This window comes from Cebus imitator, unplaced genomic scaffold (genome assembly GCF_001604975.1).
Source record: "Cebus imitator isolate Cc_AM_T3 unplaced genomic scaffold, Cebus_imitator-1.0 Scaffold565, whole genome shotgun sequence".
Classification (NCBI taxonomy): Eukaryota; Metazoa; Chordata; class Mammalia; order Primates; family Cebidae; genus Cebus; species Cebus imitator.
The window spans coordinates 69,508-90,432 of NW_016107880.1; the positions used below are offsets into that span (position 1 = coordinate 69,508).

At 43.1% G+C, this 20,925-nt stretch overlaps 1 protein-coding gene across 14 annotated transcripts in view; it reads right to left on the reverse strand.

Moving 5' to 3' along the window:
* DLGAP1 (DLG associated protein 1) overlaps positions 1–20,925 on the reverse strand; it is a 980,899-nt gene that overhangs the window by 29,976 nt on the left and 929,998 nt on the right. For all 14 annotated transcript variants that reach the window (XM_037734016.1, XM_037734015.1, XM_037734014.1 and 11 more), the window contains one exon: positions 10,483–10,904. In XM_037734016.1, coding sequence (XP_037589944.1) covers positions 10,483–10,904 — 422 coding nt within the window. The remainder of the gene's footprint in view (positions 1–10,482; positions 10,905–20,925) is intronic.

A 20,925-nucleotide genomic window follows, 5' to 3' on the forward strand; every position in this document is an offset into this window, starting at 1 on the left:
TTCTCACTCATAGGCGGGTGTTGAACAATGAGAACACATGGACACAGGGAGGGGAGCACTACACACTGGGGTCAGTTGGGGGGAAATAGGGGAGGGACGGTGGGGGGTGGGGAGCTGGGGAGAGAGGGCAAGGGGAGAAATGCCAGATGTAGGTGATGGGGAGGAAAGCAGCAAATCACACTGCCACATGTGCACCTAGGCAACAATTTTGCATGTTCTTCACATGTACCCCAAAACCTAAAATGCAATCAAATAAATAAATGGGGAAAAAAATAAATAAATAAAATAAAATTAAAACAAAAAAAAATTCCAAACTTGATTTAAAAAATAGCAACCTACAATTCTGGAAGCTCAGTGAACTCCAAGTAGGACACCTTTTATGTACATCAAGGTCAAACTCCTGAAAGCCATAAGTTAGACGTTTACCTCAACCCCTTCATAATGTTAACAATGCCCAGAGAATTCATTACTTGACCAAGGCAGTTACTAGAAGGATTGAGACTAATACTTACACATTCAAACTCCTGGTCCAGTATGCTTTCTGCTGTGGAACCCTGCCTAGATTCCTAGACATAGCTCATAAAATAGCATTGCTGTCATCTAGTGAATAGGTTGCAATGCCTGAATATCAATTGGTGCAACAACACTATTTTTCCAAGTAATGTGTTTATTCACTTTCTAAAGTATTCTTACTTTCCTACAGAAAAAAAAAATTATCTTGTATAGGGTATCTTGTGGAATAAGCAGGTTTTAGCTGCTCTTTCACAAAAATGGTAACTATGTGAGATGACAGGTATGCTAATTTGCTTCACAATCGTAACCAACTTACTATCTATATGTATCCTATAGTATCATGTAAGCCTCAAATATACACAAGATTTATTTCAAAAAAATAAAGTCAGGTAGGCACAGTGGCTCTTGCCTGTAATCCCAGCACTTTGAGCAGCTGAGGCAGGTAGATTGCTTGAACCTAGGAGTTTGAGACCAGCCTGGGCAACATTGTGAGATCCTGTCTCAATAAATAAACAAATAAATAAACAACAATCGTGGATTTGTCAGTCTGAGTCTGTGTGATTTCATGGCATTGGGATTATCCATGTGGAGACATTCTCATTTACAAGTGTGTCCTTGTGGCAAAAATTTCCCCAGCCTACTGCCCAGCAGCTGTTTCTTAGACACACTTGTGATCCAGAGCTGCTGTCAACAAAACGTCTCCATAGAAAACGTGGATCTGTTTCATTCCTGACTGGCAGTTGCTGTTCTGCATTGCACAACAGTGCTTTTTTTGTTTTGTTTTGTTTTTAGCTGAAACTTGGCTAATGAATAAAGAATGGATTCTCTAGTAGAAGTTTTCCCATAGACTAACACCAGAGTTTCCATAGTGTTCTTGGGAAAAAAAAAAATTGTTTTTAAAGAGCAAGCTTTTAAAAAACTCAGCTAATTAAAATTTTTTTTTCCCAATCCCAACCCCTCCACCCCTCCAAGAGTCTTACTCATAGAAGATGGTCATTCTCTGGATCCATATTTTGACTTATATCAGCTATGAAACGGTAACATCATATACATCACGTAGATAAAGACAGTCTGAGCCTTTGAAAGTTGGATGAAATGAAATGAGTTTATGTTTCCCTAGATAATCTAAATGAACAAAAAAAACCTGTAGATTACATTTGAAATCCATTGTATTTATTTAATTAATTAATTTATTTATTTTTCGAGATGGAGTCTCACTCTTGTCACCCAGGCTGGAGTGCAGTGGTGCAACCTCCACTCACTGCAGCCTCCACCTCCCGGGTTCAGGCAATTCTCCTGTCTCAGCCTCCCAAGTAGCTGGGATTACAGGCATGTGCCACAACGCACTGCTAATTTTTATGTTTTTAGTAGAGACGGAGTTTCACCATGTTGGCCAGGCTGGTCTCGAATTCATGATCTCATGATCTGCCTGCCTAGGCCTCCCAAAGCGCTGGGATTACAGGCATGAGCCACTGCGCCCAGCCAGTCCACTGCATTTCTATTTCACAGAAATAGTTATTGGAGAAAATGATAGGAGATCTTGCTCCGGGAGCCAGTCCCTCTCTCTGCCATCTCTGGAATGATAGGAACACCACTGGTCTAGGAACAGATCTGTTTCCAGGCTCAGTTCTCCCCCGATTAACAATGTCACTTCACCTCTTCATGCCTAGTGCCCTCCGGAGCTGGGAGACACCACCTCCAAGAAGCATATCCACAGAAGGATGGTCTCTAATAACCTTCCAGCACTAGCGCTGTGCAAAGTGGCATGAATGTCGTGTTCTCAAGGTTAAACATATGGCACATTATAGTCGATTTCCTTTTCATTACTGCCACTTCCTCTGTGGTCACTAATTTCAGGTTGTCTGGAGCTTACAAAAAAAGAGGCATGCAAATGTGTGTGTCTGCGTGTGTGGTGGAGTGGGAGGGACCTTTGGAGGGTTCACTGCAAGAGTAAGATGAAAATGAAACAGAAGGGAGGTAGGCTAGGATGCAGCCACTGCTCCCCGCTTAGAAACACACACAGGCTGGAGGCAGATGAATTGCAGAACTCACAGATGAGGCTTTGTCTGCCACCCACTGTTTCACAGGCTGCAGAGACACAGCAGAGGCAATCCCGGGCAGATAAACCTGGTGATGGCCCCGATAGACTATCACGATAATGACTGTGCACAGCTTCCGTAACCAAACCTGAAACCAGGCAAACCCCATTTCAGGTGTCATTACCAGCGCCTCATTTGCTGCCAAGACTCCCAAGCCTTCTGGGGAACTGAAGGCCAAGTTTCACTAGCTGGGATGCTATTACCAGGCAAAATTAAAGAGAAAGAATTAATCTGCCTCCAGCACATGCCCTAGGTTTATCAGTTCGTTTCAGATAAAGCCTGAAAATTCCACATATTAGTTGTCTACAATTCAGAAGGCAAAGACAGATTTTGGTGTGCAATCACCGGCATTTCATCTTAGGGCCATTGAAACCTGAGCCTATGTTCTTTCCCCACGGTGGTAGACTGCATTGCTAGTTGGAGGCATTCAGCTCCATCTGGTCGTTTCATCCCTGGTTAGATAATACCAGACGTATCTATGTAACATACAAGCCACTGTCAAAGAGCACTGAGCCATCTCCCTGAGACAGCTGTTTCACACAAGGGCTTCATTGTCTGAGAAGGGCGCCTATCATTTTACTTCAAGTGCTGCGGGAACAAGCATTCTGTCAGCTGTCTTGGCTTGGAGGAAACCTCACTCACTGCAGTTTCATTATTTTATTATCATGCCAAAAAAAGTACTATCGACGGCTAGGGTTGAAGCTTTAAAACAAGAATTAAAGTCTTTGCTCTGCTTTGCTTTTATCAGGGGAAAAAAGTAACTCCACACGCCCAAAGAATGTATAATTACACTGTTCAAAAGTTCGCTTGAGGCTCCTGGGTTACTCTAAATCCTTGTTTTCAGTCTGTCTTTTGTTACCCACATTTAGTCAGTTTCAGGTAAACTAGGAAAGTGTTTTCCAGCCCTGTGAGGCCCAAAGCAGCTGTCACGATTAGCATAATGACATCAGCAAAATCATTAATAACTATTTAAAATTAGATGGACTTTCTTCTTCAACTCTCTAATAGAGAAAGATGAATACAATTACCCTGCATGCAAAATCTGAACCTCAAATTCCCATTGAGAAAATAGGTTATTTTCCAAACTTTTTTTTTTTTTTTTTTTTGCCATGGATGCACTGTATTTTGAATTCAGGGAGTCATTTGACGAAATACATTCTTACATGAATATGAACATGAACACGATTGTTCTGCTTGTTTTTAGCTGCTGCTGTCTATTTCTGGGTTTTTGTTTTTTAATTTATTTTTATTTTTAAAGTTATTTATTTATTTATTTTTGTGTGTGTGAGACAGTCTCCCTCTTGTCTCCCAGGCAGGAGTGCAGTGGCACGATCACAGCTCACTGTAGCCTTGACCTCCTGGGCTCAAGCAGTGCTCTCACCTCAGCCTCATGAGTAGCTGGAACCATAGGTGCATGCCACCAAGCCTGGCTAATTAAAAACAAAGATATTTTTGTAGAGATAGGATCTCTGTTGCCCAGGCCAGTCTCAAACTCCAGGGCTCAAGCGATCCTCATGACATGGCCTCCCACAGTTCTGGGATTATAGGCAGGAGCCACCATGACTGGTGGGGGTGTTTTTAAATTGTGATAAAATAGACATAAGATTTGCCATTTTAACCACATTTAAGGTTACCCTTCAGAGGCATCAATACATGCACCATTTAAAAATACTTAAAAATTGGGATAATTCTGGTACCTCACAAAATAAATTCTGTGATTAGAATCTTCTGTTTTTTCATGCTATCTTATTTCTCTTTCCATGATGACTTCAAGACCAGATCTCCTGGGAAGATCTTTGTGATGGGATCACGTTTGTCAGGCACCCTGAGGAGATGCCCTCCTCCTGCAGGTCCAAAACAACACATAAAGCAGCTTGGCCAAGGGATAGAGGTATCTGTACTTGACCCATTTATCAGAGCGATCTTTCAGGTGTGCACAGAATTACAACAAACAGACAAAAGCTAGTTATTTAGAATGCGGCTTTGCCTGCCAAGTGGGGTTGGCCTCTCTTCCTTACCACCCCTCTCATAAAAAAAGAAAAGGTTAAGTCAGAGATTTAGTGAAACAAAGGTCCTCTGCGGCTCTAGGCTCAGTTATCAGAAGAGAGCGGTGGTTGCCAAGGAGTCAGGGGCAGATCTGTGCGGAGGGCTTGAAGGAGGACAGTGCCAGGCAACACAAAGTATCATTATCTTGTCAAATGTTATTCATGTGTATCTATTCTATCAGACACTTCTGTTTTCTGTGACCTTGGACAAAATACTGCCAGAGAGCTGTTGTGAGGGCAAGTAAAACAGCACCTGTCAAAGTCTCTAGCCCATCGTCAGGGGTATTGTGAGGACAAGATGAATATTCTTTCATGCGCTGATGATCTCCCTTTTTGCTGGGGAGGGTAACTGCTGCTTTATGGTCCGATCCTCCCTGATCTGGATAGACTCATTTGAAATTGGTGACCCTGTCCTGGGCGCAGAGTTTGCCACTGCGCTCACCAGAATTTTGGAATCCTAGCAGTTTGAAGCTCCTATTTCGTATCTCTCAAAGCATGAAAAAATAGAAAAAGGCTTCAAGTGTTTGTGGCATGGAATTTTGTCTTAAGAAAGGGACAGGATGGCTGGGTGCAGTGGCTCATGCCTGTAATCCCAGCACTTTGGGAGGCCGAGGCGGGTGGATTGTGAGGTCAGGAGATCGAGACCATCCTGGCCAACATGGTGAAGCCCCATCTCTACTAAAAATACAAAAATTAGCTGGGCGCAGTCTGTGTTCCTCTGAAATTCATATGTTGAAACCTAATCACCAAAGTATAACAGTAAGAGAGGGGGACTGTAGGAGGTTCGTAGGTCACAGGGGCAGAGTCCTTACAAATAGGATTACTACGCTTACCAAGGAGGTCCAGGGAGCTTGTCTGTTCCCTCCACCCTGTGAGGCCGCAGCAAGAAGGTGCCATCTTTGAAACAGAGAGCAGCTCTTGGCAGACACAGAACCTGCCAGTGCCTTGATCTTGGACTTCCCAGCCCCAAGAACTGTGAGCCATAAATTCCTATGGTTTATAAATTACCCAGTCTAGGGCATTTTGTCATAGCAGACTGAAAGAACTAGGATATTACTTACTATTTTTCTGCTAATTAGGAAGCAAGGTTTTGCTAAGTAAAATACTTTTGCCGGGCGCAGTGGCTCACGCCTGTAATCCCAGCACTTTGGGAGGCCGAGGAGGGTGGATCACGAGGTCAAGAGATCGAGACCATCCTGGTCAACATGGTGAAACCCCGTCTCTACTGAAAATACAAAACATTAGCTGGGCATGGTGGTGCGTGCCTGTACTCCCAGCTACTCAGGAAGCTGAGGCAGGAGAATTGCCTGAACCCAGGAGGCGGAGGTTGCGGTGAGCCGAGATCGCGCCATTGCACTCCAGCCTGGGTAACAAGAGCGAAACTCCGTCTCAAAAAAAAAAAAAAAAAAGTAAAATACTTTTATAAAACAGAATTTCCAAAACATTTCAAGGACTCAAATACATCTTTACTGATCTCCTGTTATGCATCAGAAGTCTTGGTGATATAAAGATGATAAGATGGCCGGGCACGGTGTCTCACACCTGTAATCCCAGCACTTTGGGAGGCCGAGGTAGGCGGATCATGAGGTCAAGAGATTGAGACCATCCTGGCCAACTCGGTGAAACCCCATCTCTACTAAAAATACAAAAATTAGCTGGGCGCAGCGGCATGTGCCTGTACTCCCAGCTACGCAGGAGGCTGAGGCAGAAGAATTGCTTGAACCCGGGAGGCAGAGGTTGCAGTGAGCCAAGATCGCACCACTGCACTCCAGCCTGGCGACAGAGTGAGACTCCGTCTCAAAAAAAGAGGAATAAGACAAGAGTAATTTCTGTTTTCATAAAGCTTACTTTTTAGTGGAGGAGAAAGATACACACACATTATTATAAAATAATGTGGGAAGTAACTGAAGGACAAACGCACAGGGCATTACGGGAGCACCAGGGAGAAACCCAATTCAGCCTGAACAACAAATTAGGCCTGGAACAACAGATGGCTGGGCAGTTCCCTCGTGTTCATTATCTTGACACTTTGCCAGCAGTGTACATTTCAAAATACAAATACGTTTCTCTTTCATCCTGAACATAGGATGAGAAGCTGGTTTTCTGAGAAGACTTTCACCTTTCAAATATATGTTATTGTATTAGAATACAATTGACTTGTTTTTCTAGTTCCTTTAGTTTTTCCCTAAATGTTTATACAATGACTGTCCTCACACATCGTTATAGAGTTGGGTTGAGAGAGGTAGATCAAGTCTCAAATTGGAAGGCCAATTAAAAGAAAACATCAGATAAGTAGTTTCCCAGAGTCCTGCTGAAAGCCAGCCAGGGGCCGGGTGAGTACCCCACGTCTGTAATTCTGGCATTTTGGGAGGCTGAAGTGGGAGGATTGCTGGATGCCAGGAGTTTGAGACCAGCCTGGGCAACATAGCAAGAATCTGTCTCCATAATTTTTTGAAAATTAACCAGGCATGGTGGTGCACCCCTGTAGTCACAGCTACTCCGGAGGCTGAGGTGGGAGGACCACTTGGGCCCAGGAGGTCCAGGCCACAGTGAGCCATGATCCCATCACTGCACTCCAGCCTGGGTGACAGAGCAAAACTCTGCCAAAAGAAAGGAAAAAAAAAAAAAAAAAAAAAAAAAAAAAAAAAAAAAAAAAAAAAAAAAAAAACAGAAGAAAGAAAAGAAAGAGAGAAAGAGAAAAAAGAGAAGAAAGAAAGAAAGAATGAACATCATGAGGAAGGTAGAAGGAGGAAAGAAAGAAAGAAAGAGAGGGAGAGAACAGAACAGCAATCGGGAAGCTAGAAGGAGTCCCAAATTTGAGAACTGAAATCTGAAAGACAGTTTGTGCCATTCAGCAGTGGCGCCGGATGTCATTGTTCCTCAGTTGCCGGCATTTTTCTGAGGAAAATCTGATAAACTTTATGTCCACAAGGAGAAAAGTGAATAAGATGATCCAACTAAGACTTTCTTACTGAAACCTACCTGTGCTCCTCACCGACCACTGCAGAGAGGTGCCTTGTTTACCTGTCACCAGGGCAAAGACCTAATTGTGCTTGGGGATCAACACTCAGTTGAGTCTGCAGTGGCACTAACAGTTAGGGGCAAATGTCAAGGAGATTTGCTTTTCCACTGCCAAGTTGTTTGCACTCATAATATGAAAAAGCAAAGGAAACCCATTAATGAATTTCCTAACTTGCTCATAAAGGCAAGCGGTAAGCTAGTCAGTCATTTGACAGGGGTCACGCGGGAGGAGGGGGTTGGAGCTATGAGTGACAGAGTGGCCACAGTGAGGACATTCCCCAACCTGATGACAACTGTTATTTTCCAGACTACATTTCATTAAACAATGATTTCCCTGGGGAAAAACTCACTGCTCTTTGACACCACTAGTTTAGTGAATTTAGTAAATTTACTTAACACGATTTATAGTAGATGTTAGATCTAATTAAGAAATTATTGTTGTTTTTGTTATCTGATTATATTTTACCTTTTTTTGAGTCAGAGTCTCACTCTGTCACCCAGGCTGGAGTGCAGTGGTTGCGATCTTGGCTCACTGCAACCTCCACCTCCTGGGTTCAAATGATTCTCTGCCTCAGCCTCCCAAGTAGCTGGGACTACAGGGGCGCACCAACATGCCTGGCTAATTTTTTTTTTTTTTTTTTTTGAGACGGAGTTTCGCTCTTGTTACCCAGGCTGGAGTGCAATGGCGCGATCTCGGCTTACCGCAACCTCCGCCTCCTGGGTTCAGGCAATTCTCCTGCCTCAGCCTCCTGAGTAGCTGGGATTACAGGCACGCGCCACCACCCCCAGTTAATCTTTGTATTTTTAGTAAAGGCAGGATTTCACCATGCTGGTCTGGAACTCCTGACCTCAAGTGACCTGCCCACCTCCCCAAGTGCTGGGATTATAGGCGTGAGCCACTGTGCCCAGCCTGAAACTGTAATTTTAAAAACAAATCTAAAAAGTTACTTCATGACGATATTCTTCTAGATGCTTCACACACAGACATGAAGCAGACATTAATGCCTACCACCAAATTTCTTTGTTTCAAAAAATATCATCAGTTGGGGGATCCACATTAGTAATGATGTTTCTGAGGAATGAATAATTAATTCATAATTAATAATGTTTCAGAGGAAAATAAACATAAAACGTTACAATACACACTGACTTTAAGCTATATTCTAATTTCAGAACTGTTGAAAACATGTAAAACATGCCTCAGAATTGAGGTAATTTGATAATTTTTCTTTTTCAATTGTTAATTTTTCTTTTTCAAATGTTAAAAGATCAGGTTTGACAATAATAGTGTGCAGGCCAGGCATGGTGGCTCATGTCTGTAATCCTAGCACTTTGGGAGGCCAAGGTGGGCAGATTGCTTCAATTTAGTAGTCGAGACCAGCCTGGGCAACATGGCAAACCCCCATCTCTACCAAAAATACAAAAATCAGCTGCACATGGGGTGCATGCCTGTAGTACCAGCTACTTGGAAGGCTGAGGCTGGGGTGAGCCATGATTGCACCACTGCACTCCAACTTGGGTGAGGAGTGAGATCTTGTCTCAAAAAGAAAAAAAAATTAGTGTGCAAAAATGGTGTCCATTATTTATTTTATTTATTCATCATTTATTTCACTTTAGCCCATTCAATTGTAATAAAATTATAAAATGTATTACTCTAGCAGCTAGAGGATTTGCCTCTGTAAATCCTAAGAGAAAATGCATGTCAGACAGGCTTAAGAATACAAATAGGTGGGGTTTCTACCTGCCTATACATGATAAGCCTTGTTTTAATGCCGTATGTTAATGAAAATAACAAAAGTGTGAAGATTATAAATCCCCAATGTACCTGTATCTAAGGACCTTGAAAAGAATTACTATTATTTATATATTTATTTTTAGAGATGGGGTCTTACTCTGTCACCCAGGCTGGAGTGCACTGGTATGGTCATAGCATCATTCCAGCCTCGAATCCCTGGACTCAAGTGATCCTCCCACCTCAGTCTCTCACATAGCTGGGACTACAGGTGGGGACCACTGCACTGGGCTAGTTAGAATTCTTTTCTTTTCTTTTTTTGTGGGGGTTGGGGAGGACGGAGTCTCCCCCTGTCACCCTGGCTGTAGTGCAGTGGAGCATCCCGGCTCACTGCAATCTCCACCTCCCCGGCTCAAGCAATTCTCCTGCCTCAGCCTCCCGAGTAGCTGGGACTCCAGGGGCGCACCGCTATGCCCAGCTAATTTTTTTTTTTTTTTGTATTTTTAGTAGAGACAGGTTTTCACCATGTTGGCCAGGATGGTCTCAATCTGCTGATCTCGTGATCCACCTGCCTTGGCCTCCCAAAGTGTTGGGATTACAGGAGTGAGCCACCGCACCCGGCCTATTTTCTTTTTTTAATTAAAAAGAATTTGTCTGGGCATATCGTAGGTGTATATTTATGGACACATGAGACGTTTTGATTTGAATTATTTTGAATACCCTGAGGATCAGCAACATTCTGGGATCATCTTGGAGAAAAGGGACCAAGTTAGAGACATGAAAGCAGCTCCACATGGAGCTTGGTATTTTCAGGAAAAAAAAAAAAAAATGAACGTCCTGGGCCTAGGGCAAAGGATGGTGTTACATCTACCCAGGAGTTGTCTTGGTTTTGTGCTGCGCAAGGACTTCTGGACAAAGCTGGAATCAACCAGCTCTCCTGCATGTTCTGGTTTGGGGTGTGGAACGTCAAGGTTATACAAGTGAAGCTGGCAGAGAAGAAAACAACAAGGGTTGCACCCGCAAAGCAACCCAACCCCAGGGGATGGGTGTGGCGCGCCGTGGCTTTACTTACTGTCTTCCGGCAGGTTGTTTTCCCGTTCTTCCCGCTCCATCTGTTGGCACCACCCCTCCATGCGGTCTCGCTCTGCCTGGAGGAGCTTCAGGAACCAGTGGCCGTCCCGGTGGCACACTGACCTTTGTACGGCCTCCAGAGGGTCTTCAGTGATAGAGTCAATCCAGGGGTCCGGAGGAGGCAGAATAGAGGGATCAAAATCCGTGTCAAAGTCATCATCGGCGGCACAGGCATGGTAATGGTTTCCTGAGCCCTGAATGCTGACTGTGGAGGTGCTGGCATCACGGGAGAACTGTCTGACCATCGGGCCGGGACACGAATTGTCCTCTATAGACTCCAGAGAATTTTCCAGATTATCATGGAAGTCCAGGTCGGCCTGTACTGCTGTCGTGACGCTGTTGGACCGAGTGAACCTGCGGAAGCTTGGGAGAACAGAGAAAAGAAATTTAGTTTGAGGATAATTTCTTTTTTCTTTCTTTTCTTTTTTTTTTTGGAGACAGAATTTCACTATGTTTCCCACGCTGGAGTGCAATGGCACCGTCTGAGCCCACTGCAACCTCCTCCTCCCGGGTACAAGCGATTCTTCCGCCTCAGTCTCCTAAGTAGCTGAGATTACAGGTGCAAGCCACCACGCCTGGCTAATTTTTGTATTTTTAGTAGAGAAGGGGTTTCACCTTGTTGGCCAGGCTGGTCTTGAACTACTGGCCTCAAGTGATCCACCCACCTCGGCCTTCCAAAGTGCTGGGATTACAGGTGTGAGCCACCACACCCAGCAAAGATAGCTTTTGAAGCAAAACTACATTCGACTTTTCTTGGCAGATGTGATCTTTAGGAGTCTCAATCTTCACTGTGTGTGTGGGGGTGGTGGGGGTAGACCCTTGAAGCAAACGTACTGATTATCATAGCTTCAATGTGAAGAACACAAATCTCATGTTTGTTTAATATGGAATATTAAATCGCATCAAGAGAAATTTTACTGGGGGGACACAGTGCTGAACCATTAAAGCCAGTAGAATGCTGGCCTTAGTCTGGGTTATTTGCTTAGAAATGGTGAGAAAATGCCAGGCGCAGTGGCTTACGCCTGTAATCCCAGCACTTTAGAAGGCCACTGTGGGCGGATCACAAGATTAGTTGTTCGAGACCATCCTGGCCAACGTGGTGAAACCCCGTCACTACTGAAAATACAAAAATTAGCTGGGTGTGGTGGCTCTCACCTGTAGTCCCAGCTATTTGGGAGGCTGAGGCAGGAGAATTGCTTGAGGTTGTACTGAGCCCAGATTGTGCCACTGCACTCCAGCCTGGCCAACAAAGCAAGACTCTGCCTCAAAAAAAAAAAAAAAAAAAAAAAAAATGGGGAGAAAACATAACCTAACCTGGACCAAAACTATCATGAATCTCACAAAGTGACATTTTCCCAGGGACATCTCTTACAAAGTTAAGACTTCCTGAAAGCAAACTGAAGTTTCCTTCCCTCCCTCCCTCCCTCCTTTCCTCCCTTCCTTCCTTCCTTCCTTCCTTCCTTCCTTCCTTCCTTCCTTCCTTCTTCCTTCCTTCCTTCTCTCCCTCCCTCCCTCCCTTCCTCCCTTCCTCCCTCCCTTCCTCCCTTCCTTCCTTCTCTCTTTCTTGAGTCTTGCTCTATTGCCCAGGCTGGAGTACAGTGGCGCAATCTCAGCTCACTGCAACCTCCGCCTCCCAGGTTCAAGCGATTCTCCTGCCTCAGCCTCCCGAGTTGCTGGGACTACAGGCATGCACCACCATGCTCACCTAATTTTTGTATTTTTAGTAGAGATGGAGTTTTGGCAAGTTGGCCAGGCTGGTCTTGAACTTCTGAACTCAGGTGATCTGCCTGCCTTGGCCTCCCAGGCGTAAGCCACTGCACCCAGTCCAAACTGAGGTTTCAATAATTTCCTCCAAAATTAAAACTCTTTTGCCTGGTAAGGGTTTAGCTTTCTCTTAGTCATACAGGTACAGAGCCTTTGGGGGCAAACATCAGCTTACAGTTCTCTATTAGCGTTCTCTATTTCTGCCCTCTCCTGCGCCTTTAATTTTCTTTTCACAGTTCTCTCAAGGTGATGATGCCTTGTTCACATATTAAGTCTGAGTATTTTACATGGATGTCCATGAGATCAGTGTCAACCCTATATATCTCTCCTGAACCCTGAAATGAAGGGGAGAACACATGGAAGAGGGGAGGATAGGGAGAAGAAGAGAGAAGCAAGGAATCCTTTCTCAGACAAGGGGCAAGGAAGGTGTGGAACTGAAGTCCTTTAAGATATACAAAAAGAGCCGGGCGCAGTGGCTCACGCCTGTAATCCTAGCACTTTGGGAGGCTGAGGTAGGTAGATCACCTGAAGTCAGGAGTTCAAGATATACAAAAAGAGCTTTGCTGGATTTCAAGATACACAAAAAGAGTTTTGCTGGCCTCTGCAGAAGGCAGGAAACAAAGACGGAATACAAGTCCACTGAGGATAGCACCATGCCCTGTATATCTTTTTTTTTAAGGTGACTTCCTGGCCTAATAGTTTATTTTTTTGTTATGATAAAATATACATAATATTTACCAGCTGAAGCATTAACCATTATTAAATATACAGTTCGATGGCATTAAATACTTAATATATTCACATTGTACGTGCAACCATCGCCACCATCCATGTCAATTTTCTCATCTTTTCCAGCTGAAACTGTGTATCCATGAAACGCCAGCTCTCCATTTCCTCTCCCTGCAGCCCCAGGCAACCATCATCCCACTTTGTGTGTCTATGATTCTGACTTCTCTAGGTACCTCAGATCAGTGGAATCAGGTAGTATTTGTCCTTTTGCGACTGGTGTTTTAAATTTCACATAACATCTTCAAAGTTCCATCCATGTTGTAACATGTGCCAGAATTTCCTTCCTTTTTAAGGCTGAATAGTATTCCATTGCATATATTCACATATTTTGCTTACCCATTCATCCACTGGCAGCCAGTTGAGTTGCTCTCACCTTTTGGCTATTGTGAATGATGCTGCTATGAACATAGGTGTATAGATATCTCTCTGAGTCCCTGATTTCAATTATTTTGAATATATATCCAGAAGTGGAATTACTGAATCATACAGTAATTCTGTTTTTAATTTTTTGAGGAATAATCCTAATATTTTCCATAGTGGCTGCACCATTTTGCATTCCCACCAGCAGTGCACAAGGATTTCTACTTCTCTACATTCTCATCCACATGTTATTTTCTGTTTTTTTTTTTTTTTTTTTTTTTAACAGACTCTGTGTGCTGTGATTGCTGTGTCTTTGAATGTGTGAGGTGGTACTTCTCCTTGAGTAGCTCATGATTCCTGCTGTTTTAAGATAGTTTGTTGGCCAGTTGATTTCCAGCTGTTTCATACTCAGTAATGGCAGCCTTAAAGGATAGTGCACTAAACAATATCTACACAACACTAAATACACCAGATTATGTGTTTATTTGTTTGTTTTTGACTGAGTCTCGCTCTGTTGCCCAGGCTGGAGTACAGTGGCACGATTTCGGCTCGCTGCAACCTCCGCCTCCCTGGTTCAAGTGATTCCCCTGCCTCAGCCTCCCTAGTAGCTGGGACTACAGGCGCGCACCACGACGCCCAGCTAATTTTTATAGTTCTAGCAGAGATGGGGTTTCACCATGTTGTCCAGATGGTCTCAATCTCCTGACCTCATGATCCACCCACCTCAGCCTCCCAAAGTGCTGGGATTACAGGTGTGAGCCACTGCACCCAACCTATGTGGGTTTTTAAAAAACTGTCCTGGACCACGCTATTGAAGCCAATAAAAACTAATATTCTAGTCCATAAAAAAATAATGACCAGAACAATACAGACAAGTGGTTATTCGCAAGACTGTAGAAAGACTAAGAGTCACAAAAAGGAAGAGTCATCTCAATAAATCAATATTTTCTCTAGAGAATAAATGTCAAGCAACAAAGTGGCTGAGGTATTGATCTATGCCAGTTATTGAGATGGACAGAATGACCAAACGTGTTGTGATTCCGGCCATCCATTTTATGAAGGTAAACTAGCCACAGTTGGCCCATTTGCTGTTTTCAAGAAATCAGTTCTGCCGAAGTTATCCAACCCAGTCACTTTTGTAAGCTCTTAACTCTCAAATGGGCCAAAAAAAAAAAAAAAAAAAAAGTTATCCAACCCAGTCACTTTTGTAAGCTCTTAACTCTCAAATGGGCCAAAAAAAAAAAAAAAAAAATCGCGTACTGCGAAAGTCTGAATGCAATGTTACAAGTCTCTTGTGCTAGCAATGAAAGAAAGAACAATTTTGCTAAACTGGTTCTTCCAACAACCACTCATTTTTTGGCCGCAGGAGGCTACTTTTGCATTCTTCCTGTTCATCCCCAAAATGTTAACTGTCATCTCCTGGAGCTAAGCTTTCTCTCCAGCTGCATATGTGTGAATTGGATGACTCTCCTTGCAAACAGTTGACATTTTGGCTGTTCTACTAACATGAAATCCCAACTATGAAAACATTAGCCTCTGCTCTCCAAGATCCTGTATTGCCAGAGGCATTACATTTCCAACTTAAAGAAGTACTAGTCCCTTGTTGTTTTCAATCAGAGCAAACTGCGAGAGCCAGAATCTGTTCCACACATAAAACAGAATGACCTACTTTCCTGTGCCTCTGTTTTTATCTACACAAAACCGTACCACCCGCACTCCTGACAGCCATCTCATGGTTCTGGAACTTGCAAAGTATCCACCTTCTTAAGAAAAATTATTTGGCACTAGATTAATAGAAGTTTGCAGTGTAGTCACTCAGAAAGAAAGAAAAGTTAAGTAAAATTAAAATGGCTTGGGATTAAAATCGGTGCCTTTGAACTCCTGCAGACCTGTCCAAACTTAGCAGTTCCTATCAATTAAGCTCCTTAAGCAAGTGCTTTCTTCTACTCAGAGCTTTCAAAGAATGTTCTGCTCTACAAAATGATTTATGTCTTTCATGAGCAAAGCTCCTTCTGGGTGAACGGTGCGGTCAAGTTGTTATTGTTTTTCTACGGTTTTGATAGGAACACAAAATGATGTCTGTAGATTAACTTCTGTATGTTTTGATCAGTTGCTGGTTGATGATATAAACCTAAAAGCTGAACCCAGTGGTTTGCTGTTCCTAACCCACAGTTTTCAGTCTTGAAGCTTCCTTGGTTCTTCATGCCCCTGCAGGCACAGTGTGTAATAATTACAACTTCTGAAAAATGCCGGCCAATATTCTGGCCCAAGGAGCAGAAAACCATGAAAGCAAAGACTGGATCAACCAGTATGGAACACAATACTCTGTCTGTTCTGAACAGCCAGAAGAAAGTCCCTCGTTAGCATTCATTTCTGCTGTTGCCTTATGTTCCTTCTATGAAACAAGTTTATATTTCTAACTACAGGAGTTTCTACCTGCCCCACTTCCTACGACTTTTCTGTTCAGCAAGTTACAAATCAAAACACAGGTGGGTAAACTGCAGAGGTTCCAGTCTTGTCCCGCTGTCTGACAGAGTGGCAGTTAAACCAAAGAAGTTGTGCATAAAAACTAAACACAGTCACTATCTTTATGACGTCCATGCTTTAGACCTACAAGGCACCCAACTGTTGAGAGTCATCAACCTATTTTTAGAAGACTAACTTAGTCATTCCTTCATAGAATCTCCCGATCTCTAGTTAACGTTTTTATCTCTCTCATTCATATAATGGCTGCTTTTCAAGGCTAAGTCCGGTTTCAAAGGGGGCAATGCTAGCATTCAGCTATTCTTTCTTTCTTTGTACATGCCTTTAGACATTTAAAACTAAGCCTTCTGTCAAGGCTGAATATATGTGGGATCTGAAATGCTACTCCTGGAAAGTGCAACCATCTTGGTATTTTGTGAAATGGCACCCTTTCACTGATGTAAAACCCAAGATGTCTCATTACATAAAATAAAAGACCAAAAGAAGGCATGGGCATGAGGAGACTGAGATCAAGAATTCAAGCTTGGCTGGGCACGGTGGCTCATGCCTGTAATCCCAGCACTTTGGGAGGCCGAGGCTGGCAGATCACTTGAGGCCAGAGTTCAAGACCAACCTGGGCAACATGGCAAAATCCCATCTCTACTAAAAATACAAAAATATCCTGACATGGTGGTGGGCACCTGTAGTCCCAGCTACTCAGGAGGCTGAGGCACAAGAATGGGTTGAAGAACCCAGGAGGCAGAGGCTGCAGTGAGCCGAGATTGCACCACTGCACTCTAGCCTGGGCAAGAGAGTGAGATCCTGTCTCAAAAAATAAATAAATTCAAGCTCCCTAAAAAGAGGTTTACTTAGGTTTACTAATTTGGATCAGCTTCCAAATTAGAATCGGGCATGGGAGAGTGCAGGCGTAACGCATCCCTTGTTCAAAAATTCAGCTGGGAGGAGCCCTCCTGCCCTCCATTTATATACAGTTAGCGCTATCACCAGATTTTAAAACTATCTCAAGACAAACACCCATCGGTTATTTCAAATCCTCTATGTTCATCGTTCCTTTGCTTAAATACATCATGCTTGAAGATGTCTTTAAAGCAAAGGAAAATAGGACAGGCTTTCTATATAAAATTTTTCTTTACCCCAAATAATTGTGATGGGTTTGTCAAATACAATAAAGGGAGGAAATGGAAAATAATAAGTGGGTGTATTGTCCTCTGCTAACTTCTGAGAGGGCCTAGCGTGCTGCCAGCCTCTTCTTAGCACCAGCTGGGCAGGTGCTAATATCTTTGATGGGCTGTCACTATAGGAACCCTGATTTGGAGCCTCAACAAAACATTCTTGAATTGAATGTGCCCTAGAAGGAACTGCTTTATCTCCACAACTGAAGGATTAGGTCACTCCTTGACTACTGACCCGAAGTAACTAACAAAGCATGAGCGGTCTCACTATCAATTATGTTTTATTGAATCTTGTCAAACAGAGGCCATAGGCTTGTGAGTCAGATGGTTTTCTTTCTGCAAATTAAGTTATCTTGAAAAATACATAAAAAGGAAGAAAGTGAGAGAGAAAGAAAAGGAGGGTGGGATGGCAGAAAGACAGAAGAAGGTAAAGAAAAGGAAAAGAGAAAAGAAAAGAAAAAGGGAAGCTATGAGGCTTATCAGGAGTTATGCCAAGTTTCTGGCTTTTGAAATTTGAAACGCATGAATGCCACACCTTTAAAACTCAGGTGTACAGTAAGGAACTATTTGGCGAGGTCATGGTATTGTTAACTTGGCAAAGAAAAGAGATTATTTGTCAAGTGCAATTTCAAGGGTGAGTACTGGGCTATAAGGTACTCCAAGGAAACTTTGAGAAGAGGGGATTGACCCAAAGCTTCTGGATTGACAAAGAAGGAATGTTTTTTGATGGCCAAAGGCCTTTCGAAGTCTGTAGTCCCTGAACCGGCTGTCAGAAGATGCTGCCTTTTGGCTTTATGTTTTAACATCCTGCTTAGTTGAAAAGGCACAAATCACTACAAGCCCAAATGTTTACATATGTAAGTCCCTTGCTATCAAAAGAGATCTTTTATAGTAGCTGACATTGTGCTGAAAGAGAAAACAATGCCACCTTTCCGCTTGCTTGTTCTACCCCGTTAGGAAGGCTGTGAGCTTTGATGTGTGAAGCAAGGAAGATTTTGAAAACTCGGAATTGGGTCACTTCTGGAAATGCAAATGGAAACAGAGGCAATACTGGTGAAAAAAAAAAGGGAAGAGTCCTATTCACGAGGCATTTGTTTCTAGAGATGAGTGGTAATATGGTAATATATATCATAATATATTACCAGGCTTTCCTTTAACACCTCTGACTCAGTCTGTATATTCACAGGTCTACTGAGATGGTGGGTGCCATTCACAGGCGTATTTAATGCCAGCATGTTTACTCTTTCACATTAAGCATGTACTGGAGGTCTAAATGTTATGTGCAATGTATAAGAAGTAACCTAGGAGAGAAGGAGGTCGCTCCACCAACAGAATGTCAGAAAGAGCAGAAGCTTTTATGCAAATCATCAAAATACCCATCTGCTCCAGTTTCCACCCCACTGACATAAGTGAAAAGATCCTGACTTTCCCTTTAGGTACACACACCTCTGAATACACGAAGCTTGCTCTAGACACTCACTGGGAGCCAACTTCACCTGTTTAACAAAAAATTGTTAAGGGTGGAGAGTTGATGAGGCAGAAAAAGAGGTCACAAAGTGGTTTGCCATTCCTTTATTCTTTTTTTTTTTTTTTTTTGAGATAGAGTTTCACTCTTGTTGCCCAGGTTGGAGTGTAGTGGCGCGATCTTGGCTCACTACAACCTCCACCTCCTGGGTTCAAGAGATTCTTCTGCCTCAGCCTCCCAAGTAGCTGGGACTACAGGCGTCTGCTACCACGCGCAGCTAATTTTTTGTATTTTTAGTAGAGACAGGGTTTCATCATGTTGGCCAGGCTGGTCTCAAACTCCTGACCTCAGGTAATCCACCTGCCTCGGCCTCCCAAAGTGCTGGGATTATAGGTGTGAGCCACTGAACCCGGCCTGCCATTCCTTTATTCTAGGAAAAGTTTTCTCTTCTGATTTTCTGGATGTTGAAGGAAAAGAGTTCTTCTAGCAGCACTGAATTCCACTTGGATGATCTCGAAAGCTCCTGGACAGTTGAGAAACAGTTTGTAAACGCACAGATGAAAATATTAAATACACATTCACCAGAAAAATAACATCCTGGAATTCTCCTTCCAGAACACGGTTGTGAGACCAGTAGCTTCTTTCCATACAACCACAAATGACAGGTGTCACTTGTCAATTTGACACTGTCAGTAAGGAACCAAGAAATATGTCATTGCAAAGTCTCAGCCTCCTCTTAACACTTTCAGTTGTGAAGATGGGAGATGATTGCTTTATAAATTACTACAAAATATGTCAGAAATACCTCACTTTAGGACAGGTAGCCGAGTTGGAATGGACGCGGGAAGCCAGAACCTGGACCACACCCTTAGCCACATTTATCTCTTGTTTCTGAGTGGAGATGATGACAGCCACATAGCTACCTGGGAACGATGGTGGCAAGCAGAAAGGCAAAATCCAGACCAACAGTGGTCCTAAACTTCAACTATGAGTCTCCACCTACAAGTAACACCTCCCTAAAGTTAAGGAAACTGCTGGTGTTGAATCAGAGAACTTACACCAAAAAAAGATAACTGATATTAATAGGAGTCAACTTTCAAATTTTAGAGACAGAGAGGTAAAGTGACTTTCAGTCTGGATCTCTAAACTAGAATACTCTTGTTCCCATGACTCCAGTATTTTTCTGGTACACTCCAAGACCTTCAAAGCCAGAGGCTAGTGCTAAATACTGGGGGTTGCCCTACTCGTGCATAGGCCAAATAAAACCCACATGGATGACTTCTGTGTGTGGCAAAGATGGAGTAAGAATGACTGAACTTACTATATCATCTGAAACAACTAAAACCTGGCAAAATATATGGAACAACTGTTTTCCAGACATTTGATATCAGACAATGAAGAATAGTGATCACTGAGACAGGAGAAACAAATGAGGCCTTTGACTGACTGCAGCGAGCTTCCAGGGAGTGGTCCCCACGGGGAGTCAGCAGTCTCCCCACTGAGACATTGCTGGGGCTGTGAGGAGGACAAGCCAGCTGGAGTTTGTACGGCAGCATATGGGGAGGAGAGAACTGCACAGAGAGAGGTCTGAGAGCAGCACGGGTTCCAGTAGCATATTCACCTACGTACTGTTCAATGCATGAGATACGAAACCTACGCAAGACTGGGATATCTTTATTCCTCCTTGAAAAAAAAGGCATAGCCATTAATCTAAAGTGGTGTATGTGGCAAAAATCTCTTTTTAAAAATGAAGACAAAATAATGACTTTTAAAAATATATATATACAGAAGCTAAAAGTAAGCCGGGCATGGTGGCTCACAACTGTCATCTCCACACTTCGGTAGGCTGAGGCAGGTGGATCGCGTGAGGTCAGGAGTTCGAACATGGTGAAACATGTCTCTACTAAAAATACAAAAGTTATTCAGGCGTGGTGGCGGGCGCCTGCAGTCCCAGCTACTCAGAAGGCTGAGGTACAAGAATTGCTTGAACCTGAGAGGTGGAGGTTGCGGTGAGCCAGGATTGTACCACTGCAGTCCAGCCTGGGTGACAGAGTGGGATTCCATCTCAAAAAAAGAAAAAAAAAAAGAAGCAGCAGCAGCTGAAAGTATTCATCACCAGCAGTCATGCCCTATAGGAAAGGTTCAAAGTCCTTCAAGGAGAAAGAAAATTATGCTAGTTGGAAATCTAGAACCACAGAAAGGAATCAAGACACTAAAAACTATAACTATGGATACGAATAAGACCAGTTTTTCCTTTCTTTTTCTTTTTTTCTTTTATTTTTCTTTTTTTTTTTTTTTTTTTTTTTTTTGAGATAGAGTTTCACTCTTGTTGCCCAGGTTGGAGTGTAGT